The sequence below is a fragment of the Pygocentrus nattereri genome, chromosome 5, assembly GCF_015220715.1.
Source record: "Pygocentrus nattereri isolate fPygNat1 chromosome 5, fPygNat1.pri, whole genome shotgun sequence".
Classification (NCBI taxonomy): domain Eukaryota; kingdom Metazoa; phylum Chordata; class Actinopteri; order Characiformes; family Serrasalmidae; genus Pygocentrus; species Pygocentrus nattereri.
This window is the reverse complement of record NC_051215.1, coordinates 6,977,152-6,986,016: the sequence shown is the minus strand read 5'-3', so window position 1 is coordinate 6,986,016 and position 8,865 is coordinate 6,977,152. Positions and strand designations below refer to the sequence as shown.

Below are 8,865 nucleotides of genomic sequence, written 5' to 3'. Positions count from 1 at the left end.
ATTTATGCAAATCATGAAGAGTGAACGCTCTCAAGCATCCTGAAGTCTCTGATTCAGCTGTCCTTTTCTTTTTAATTTAATCTTAGGTATCCATTGCATCATGGGTAAAAGGCTAGCGTTATACACACACACACACACACACACACACTTACACAGTCACCCAGTGCTAAACTCCTCGTTTACGCCTGCTCAGACCTCCTTACAGCCAACAAATTTCATTTTGCTTAGGCAAATCCTATTGCATATTATCCTGTACATTGCATTAGGCCTCTAATCTCTCCTTTCTCTTCCCCTGCTCCATACCTCCATGGAAGAAAGGAGAGGCTGCTGATTAACCCAGTTAATTCTGGGAACTCGACGCAGGCACATGCTAATGTGGACCAGATTTAATTAGCAAGAAAACAGTAGAAGTGAACTCAAAATGAACATCCAGAAAGGTTAAAGTATTTATTTGAATAACCAGCAGTCAACACAGTTTTCACTGCCAGTGGTTTGTTAATATTTTCACCAAATACGGACAATTGTGAATTTAAAAAAAAAAAAGAAATAATAAAAAAAAACAATAAAAAGCAAACTTTTTACACTGCAAATGGAGGAATCTTCTCAGTGAAAACATCACATGTAGCCCATGTTGCTCTTTGTCTCCCACCTTTTCTTTGCTTCAAACCTGAAAAGGAAATGAGAATAATATAGCATATAAAAAGCTACACGTCCAAGTTATGTACAGAAAACGCTGCGTGAAACGTTCTATCGTGGAGTACAAGCATGTGGAACTTGGAGCCAGGCTTATATAGGTCACACAACAAAGCAATTACAACTGCGTGTTTGGAAAACGTGGTTAAGCGATAGTGCCGTCACAAACTAGACCAGCCTGTTCACATGCAGAGAAAAGTATGATGAGGGCAGCAGGTCGCAGTAAACTACTCGACAGACTTGGGCCTTTGATGAGAAGTGGTACTTCAAAAGGCCTGTATCTGGACACTCATTACAACATATAGGATAAGATCCAGGAGAGGATTTCCAGAGAAGAAAGAAGGATGCAAAGTGTGAAATGTAGGACCGCGCTTGACCTTTGCATGGGTTTATCCACCAAAAATAGTCATTTCTACATGACCATATTACATCTGACCTGGTTCCAGGCTGCTTTTCCTACGGTGACTTTAATACTGATGTATATAAATGCCTTCTGTTCTGATTGGCTGCGCTGTATTGTGCCTCATTCAAAAAGCAGGCCAGGCTGAAATGCACCTTATAACTTCTGCATGAACCTGAATAGGCAAAGGCATGTAAAGTAGGGATGGGTCAGAGCCGCTGAATATTCAAATAGTAAATCAGGATTACTGATAAGCAAATGAGCTTCTCTCTAATGTTTTACGTTTTCATAGTTTAAAGTCATGAGATGTCTGAACTCTGTTCTACACCAGAGGGCAGCGTAAGACCTGCATCCTGTGCTTTGGTCCGAGTTTCTTATCTGGTAAAAGAAGGAAGCATAGAAAGACTACTGCAGCTGTCTAAAGGCTACCGCACACCAAATGGGAAGCACTGCACCACCAGATGTTTAGTCAACAGCAAATATAAAAGCACCAATAAACAAGAAGCCCTAGGGGTTCCCGAGCGGCTTTAAGCACTGGTCCTATCAGAAGATGTCAAGCACTCTCCTCCAAGCGTGTTTAGCTGCAGCACTTCGAAAAGATGAGGTGGCTGGCTTCACATGACTCGGAGGACGCTTTACACATGGGTGGGATTGGACATGAGTAAAATTAGGGTGAAAAATTGGGCAAAAAATTGGGAAAATGCCCAAAGAAAACCACTCAAACATTTAATAAAACTTTTTTTAAAAACTTTACATTTTGTGTATTCATCATGTTTGGTCAACTAACTAAACTTGCTGTTTTTGAGCTCAAACAATTAAGTGAGATTAGTCAGGATGTGAATATGCTTGTAATGTTATCCGAGATGCTAAGCAGTTGTCCGTCTTAGATTGACACCTACCTCTGGGTAAAGTTCAAACAACATAGCTCCTATGGATTGTAAGATGCTGAGAGGAGTCATGGTCTCATATCCAGTATGCAGTAGCCCGTAGCCTTATAGGTCCATTTTTATTATCGTTATTATTTGAACATTTTTTCAAATAATCCTATATTTATACATATATCTCATTTATCTGAAATGCCCATCACTAGAGTAAATGCAAAAACAACGGATTCAAATCTTCGTTTGAATATATGGACTGCCCAGACTTGGTGGACCCTTCTGAAACTTTAAAAACGTTTACATACATACATCAAACTTCCAAAAACAGGCAAATTCAGGCCCTTTAACGAAGCTGCGGGAGCTAATCCTAAGTGCGAAAAGAGAGAGGGAAATGAGAGAGGGATGGAAATAAACAACAGACCCCCAAGCCACTTGCTTCCTCCTTTTCCTAGCGTCCCGGGAAGCCTCCTCTTCCTGCTTGGTGCGGGCGAAGTCGCGGCAGTCAGTGGCTTGTGCGATTTTCACGGCCAGCTATTGAGAAGGAGACAGAAGATGAGCCCCATTAGCTGTAAAATCGGCCTGCTTGGCAAAACCTCGCCAAAGTGGCGGGGTGGCTTCTCCAAAAGTGCCTGCGGTCCTCTTTTGTTTCACCCCCAAATATGCTAGATCCTATATGGCAGCTGCGCAATTTGTAAATAAAACAATATTACTCATACCACACATAGCAGCACAGCCAAAACGCTCTGTTCACCCATTTGCCACGGATGTGAAAAATTAATGACATTATCTCCTGCAGTTAATCACGTCATCTATGGTAGGCCACTACCGCAAATTGCGTCGCATGCAAATGAAAGTGCTAAAAAAGAGTGAGTGAGAAGCCACCACATTTATATTATATCAGAAGAGACAACGTGTAACACAGAGTAATCCCAAGAGGAGGAGGGAGAAAAAAAAAAAACACAGGGTCTGGAAACAAAAGGAGAATCGTGCCCTCTTGAGATGGGCTTATTATTGAACCATGAGGAACTTTGATAAACACTTCGAAAGAAATCACAAAACCCCTTTCTCTCTTTCTTTATTTCTCTCTTTTTTATGGCGCAAGGTGGAGAGCAGGGAGGGGGGTAATTCCTTATAATACTGAAGAACACAATCAGAGTGGAAAAAGGCAAAAAAAAAAAAAAAAAAAAGGAGGTAATGAAGAAATGTGCCACCGTTTCTAGAGTTGAAAAAACCTGGAGAGAGGACGCACGAGAGGAAAAAAAATGTTTCAATTATAATTAAGTGGGATAAACTTTATTAGAAAGACTGAAACTAAAATATCTCCTAATGCATGCCGGGATTAGGAAGGTCAGAGCGAGCAGGCAGGAGAAATTAAACTCTAAAGGCTTTTTATCACCATATTTCAGGAACCAAGGGTGTAAAATGTTCTAATTTGGGATACATTAAAAGCCATAAAGGTCTTTCAAAAAGATTAATGGTACTTTGCTTGGATTTACGATAAGGCCTTTAGCAGGCTGAGAGAGCGGGGCTCTAGCTGGGCCCTCGAGGCATTCATCTATACAGTCACTTGGAAGATTTGTAAAAAGCGTCTGCATAACCTGAAGCTAACGCACTATGACAGTTTTTTAAATTCCTCGCCATTTTTTTTCGCTCCCTCTCTCTCTGTCGAGGTTTTAAGTGGCATAAATCATGTTTTCTAGTTGGACGAACAGAGAAAGGGGAAGTTATAATGGGCGATCATGCTCGTGTTTAGTGGAGATGCAGCCGGAGATAAAGTGGCGCAGGGGTGCGTTTTGAGAGGCACTAGGTGCTAAACGTGTCTGGCCCACTGCGATCCCGAATCACACCTTTATTAAATTGTTGACAAATCTCAGCATGGCTCCGGCTTTCATGTCTACCAGAAAAGAGAGGTAGGCAAGTAAATAAGTAAGCAAATAAATAAATAAATAAATAAAGTTGTCGGGGTAAAAAGGCGGCGTTCTGCGACAGAAAGGAGGGAGGGAAAGGGAGATGGAGAGGGAAAAAAAAAAAAAGAAGGCAAGTGGAGGACACTAAATGGCTTCTTTTGAGGTTTACACCCCGAGATTTATCTGTGTTTCCGCGACACACGGATTACCTACATTAGCCTCCTCTCCTGTGGGGAGAATTTCAAATGCAGAAAGGTCTATCAAACCCGGCCTTACAAAACAACACCCCCTAACGCCCCCGCCCGAAAATACCCAAAATTAAAACACCTCCCCCAGCCCCCCCAGCCCCCCCACCCCCCACCCCCTCAGCAATTCCTGTGGACCCCCTCCTATTTCAAACACACACAGCCAAACTGGTCCTACGTTCAAGGCATTAAAGATTTCTCTCTTTTAATCGGTCCAGTCGACAATCCCTGATTGTCTTTACTGAGGCTCAACATTAATGTCAACCAAGTTACCTAGGAGACGGCGGAGATCAAAGAGACAAAAAAAAAAAAAAAAAGAGAGAGAAGGGAAAAAAAAAAAAGAAGCCCTCAAATGTCTGATTAATCAAGCCTTGCAAACAGCTTATTTCTTTTTAGCCCGCATGCAAGTATGAAAATGAGATTCGGAGAGCAAGTACATTGTGCAGATTTGTTCATTCTTATCGGAACAAAGCCGGCGGCAGCTTATTTCATGGATCACTGGCGCTGTCATCGCTGCGGAGCCGAGCAGGTGTCGGCTCCTCTCTTTCGGCGGGCGAGAGCGAAATTAGCGAGGGGGGAAAAAAAAGTCGCCGCAAATTAGCCTCTCATATTTGCCGTAATGTGACATTATTTTTCATTTACTTTTTTTTTTTTTTATCCACTTTTCAGGATTTTTCTTTTTTTTCTTTTTTTTTTTTTTAATTCCTAAACCCCCCCACCACCCCACCTCACCCCGGAACTGCCGCCACCCCTCCCCTCAATCCGCGACTTACTGCCAAATCCTTTCACATCAGACGCGGGCGCCGAGGGAGAGTACGGCACCGGCGGTTGGGGGGGGGGGGGGGGGGTTGGGGGGTGGTGGGGTAAATAATTAAATAAATAATACTAACAAAGCAGGCAAAAAAAATAATATACATGACACAAAACACTCACGCGCTCTTTGTTCTAGGCAGCCTATCCCGTATTTCTGTAAGAATCACAATCAATGAATGTTTAGCGCAGTGCTGCCTTTATTCTAGCCTCCCTTTTAAGGCATTGTGCAGCGTTTACAGCAAAAATAGGGGGAAAAAAAAAAAAAGAAAGACATAGCCGCCTTTATTCACTGCTAGGTTTATTTAGAGGGATTAATGGCATGACCTTTGAAAGGTCTGAGAGGAATGTGCTCTCTTCTGCTCTGCAGCTGCAGTCTAACACCACTAGGTGGGTTAAAGCAACCGGGGCTTGGTGCCTTCCTCTCATGTCGTGCTGTGGGAGCTGTGATCCTTGCTGTGATCTTCTAGGGACCTCCAGCGATGGACAGCAAGCAGGGTGCATCTAAAAGTTATTCTTTCCCCTTGTTTTAATTTGTGAACAGAGCTAGACCGTCCTGGAGTGCTTAGCAAAAATGAGGTGTGATTCAGACAACATTCACTTTGAAGTTAAAGTAGCCAGTCGTCTCAAAGAATGTGCTATTCATTCATCATCAAGACCAAAACTAACAGCTTCTTAAAGGTGCTAAATTTTGCAGTGTAATAAAAATATTGCAATTTTTCTTATTTTGTCCCACGTTTTGGTGAAAATGACACATGTAAGTGCAGAAAGCCTCCAGAATGGCTGTTTTGAAGGGAAAACAGGCTGAAATCCATTCAGAAATTTTTCTCTCTCAGTGAAGCGCCTTCCAATTAAAACGTGTGAGAGGTGGATTAGCAAGGCTAGCATGGCTCTGGATGGCTAAATCACCTCGCTGAGCCGCTCCGCTGCATTTGACGTGCGAGCGATTAATGACCAGCCTAATTCCCTTATCGCACCACCTTAATGCCTAAATAATGTGCCCTTAGTCAACTCTGGAAAGCAGGCCCATATACAACCAGCATGAATATCAGATTGGGGTGGTCCATTTTGCAGTTCCTGAATGGTCTGTGGCTTTTTATGGGTCATAATTTGTCCCAATCGTGTTTGAGACTAAAATTAGCCTCATATTTTCCCCCTTATGTGTTTCATTTACTTTTTTAAGTTTTTTAGTGAGGTCATTAATGAGGCCTAAAAACAGTACTCAATGACGGGACATTGGGGGAGGAAAACAGGCAGTATAAATGGTCACTGCTGTTGTCGGACACATTATCTCAGGCTATATTTGTGCAGTTTGAAATGCAAGTCACATATCATTGACTTTTACAGCTTTTTACTCAACTGTAATAAAACTACAGCTCCATAATTAATCTATTCCACAAACATTTGGAAATGTCAGGTTTAATTCTGCCCTCACAATCAGAGGTTTTCCATAAGCAGCGTAAGGTAATTATAGAATACACTGCAATAAACACTGCAATAAACTGACATCCTAACATTGTGATATAACCAGGCAGCTTAAACTCAGGACCAATGGACCATACTGGACAGTCTGCAGTTTCCCACCTGGAGTCCACCCAATTCAAATGGCTTTACAATGAGCAAACCGATTAAAACTCCACTATTTATTTAAACTTAAATCATAATTAAAGCATAATTAAATTATAAAGATGTAAACAAAGGCATGGAGAGCCGTCTGACCTGAAATGCTCCGAAACAGAATCAAAACTGTTCAAGGTGGTGGAGATAAGAACCAGATGTCTGAAGAGGTAATGCCACTAGAAGCTCCCTCACAGAAAATGAATGGAGGAAATGCACTGTCCGACGACTGACACATTGTTTTGAGACATAATTGGGTCTAAAAATCCATTCTTGGTGGAGAGATACATGCAGGGTGTTGCATAATAGTACCTGAAGAAAACTTCATATCTACCACTATTTTATCATCAACGTTTTACTATTTATAACATATTCCTTCATATAAAAACTCAGAAGACATGTGAAGGTTCACTGGTGCTTTGGGAGAGTAAATAAAATGGCTATATTTATATTGTGGAAATCATGACGCTTGGTTCCTATCGCCACCACTGTAAAGAAATCCGAGCTGGTACGTTTCCATCCTGAGTGACTTTTTTTAATTTACGTCTCAGCGAATCAATTATGCAGAAAATTTGGCACCCTTGTCCTACATATGATCTCCTTCTGGCATTTAGAGCTCTACTGTATCATTTTGTCCTACATGTTATGACTATGACTATGCATGTGTTCATATTGTTGGTTATGATTAAATACAGGAGGCAGCTAATATCACAGAGAGACAGTGGTAGCGATGCTATATTTACTATATACAGTCAATACATTCATCACCCTTTAATCTTCTCATACACCATACATTTCATTAAACCATAAGAATATTAACAGCAAGGCGCATGAACTGAAATCACACTTCTTGCAAAAAGACAACCGAAAGGCACAATTATGCTCTTCATTACTGCGTCTGCTGCACTGCAATTAAGCAATTCTAGTAACAATCGGCCCTATTCATTAAATGAGCGCTCTAGCATGTTTTGTGCTGAATGTACTGTACACTGGAAAAGTGTTTCAGTAGAGTACGCCATGACTGTGTAATAAATTGTACTTCTGCTGTAAATTGCCAAGGTGAAGATAAAGGCAAAACTCCAGATTACGTGGACAGGAACATTTCTGTTCTTTTTTCCCCCCCAATTTAATTGCGGTTGATAATCATAATCACAATGTCGGCCAAAATAATGAAGCAATTATCACTTTTATCAAAACTGTGCAGCATTATTAACTGCCCTAAGCTTACAGCTGTTTTTCTTTTTACTTTTTTCACAGCTTTGTTCAAATGAGGCACTGTGGTGACTTGTATGGTCAAACGTCATATGACTGCTTGCCTATTTTTGCTCTGAAGATCTTGCAAGATCTATGTTATCTTTTTTTCGTGGTGTATACAGCCTATAAAGTAATATATAACTATATAGTAACTATACATAGAATAGCATACGGCTTATATAGTAACATTTCCATGACAGCATCTTCGAAGATAAGTAGAATCAGTAAATTTCACTGCAAACATCAATCTCAGGCAAATAAATGAAGCATCCAAATCTCCCCTGATAACACAATATGACATCTACAATAAAGCATATGTCACAAGCTTTTAGCCAAAACCCCACAAATTGCACGTCTTATGCTTGATTTTCTTGGGCACATTGAAAGATCCAGTTAATGTAGGTTATCAGTCTCGGAAGGGGGAGGGGGGGGGTGCTGGGGAGCGACGGGGAGGTGGGCTTTGGGAGGAAAGACAAGAGATTCCTGTAATCTTGCCACCAACTTGACAAACAGCATTATAAGACAAGCAAAGAGGCAGTCTCTCAGAGGGGGATCTAGTGGAAAAGCCTTTGGTATAATGCTCTTGTCTGTGTTTCAGGCCAATAATCTGATTCCAGATACACAAGACTGTCATCTTCAGGGAACGAGGGAGAAAAGGAAGGAGGGAAAAAAAAAAAAAGTCTGAAAGTTCGTCGGCTTTGTACATGTTCCATTATCTTCCCTCTTCTGAGTAGGCAAGGCTTATTAGCGAGCTTTGAACTCACACTTACAATAATGTGCCATCAACAGTTTTATAAGCTAATTAGAAAAACAGTTTAATTAATGACTGACTGGCAATAAAATGGCAATCAGGAAAAAAGAAACCGAGGGTGCTAAGCTTCCACTACCACCAATTAAGGGCTAATTACAAACAAATTATATATGTGTTTTGCTGTGGGCTTTAATTAAAAAAAAAAAGCTTTAATTAAAAGAGAAAACATGCTAATTAATTAAACAGCACAAAAATCTACATTGAAAAGTATGCTTTGTCTATCAAGTAATTAATGAAATACAATAAT

The 8,865-nt window shown here is 40.9% G+C and overlaps 1 protein-coding gene across 1 annotated transcript in view; it reads right to left on the bottom strand.

Moving 5' to 3' along the window:
- Positions 1-422: 422 nt before the first annotated feature.
- fam204a (family with sequence similarity 204 member A) overlaps positions 423-8,865 on the bottom strand; it is a 28,640-nt gene continuing 20,197 nt past the window's right edge. The window contains exons 6-7 of the mRNA XM_017695376.2: positions 2,396-2,505; positions 423-667 (exon numbers count right to left, since the gene is read on the bottom strand). Of these exons, the coding sequence (XP_017550865.1) occupies positions 616-667; positions 2,396-2,505 (162 nt within the window). The 3' untranslated portion in view covers positions 423-615. The remainder of the gene's footprint in view (positions 668-2,395; positions 2,506-8,865) is intronic.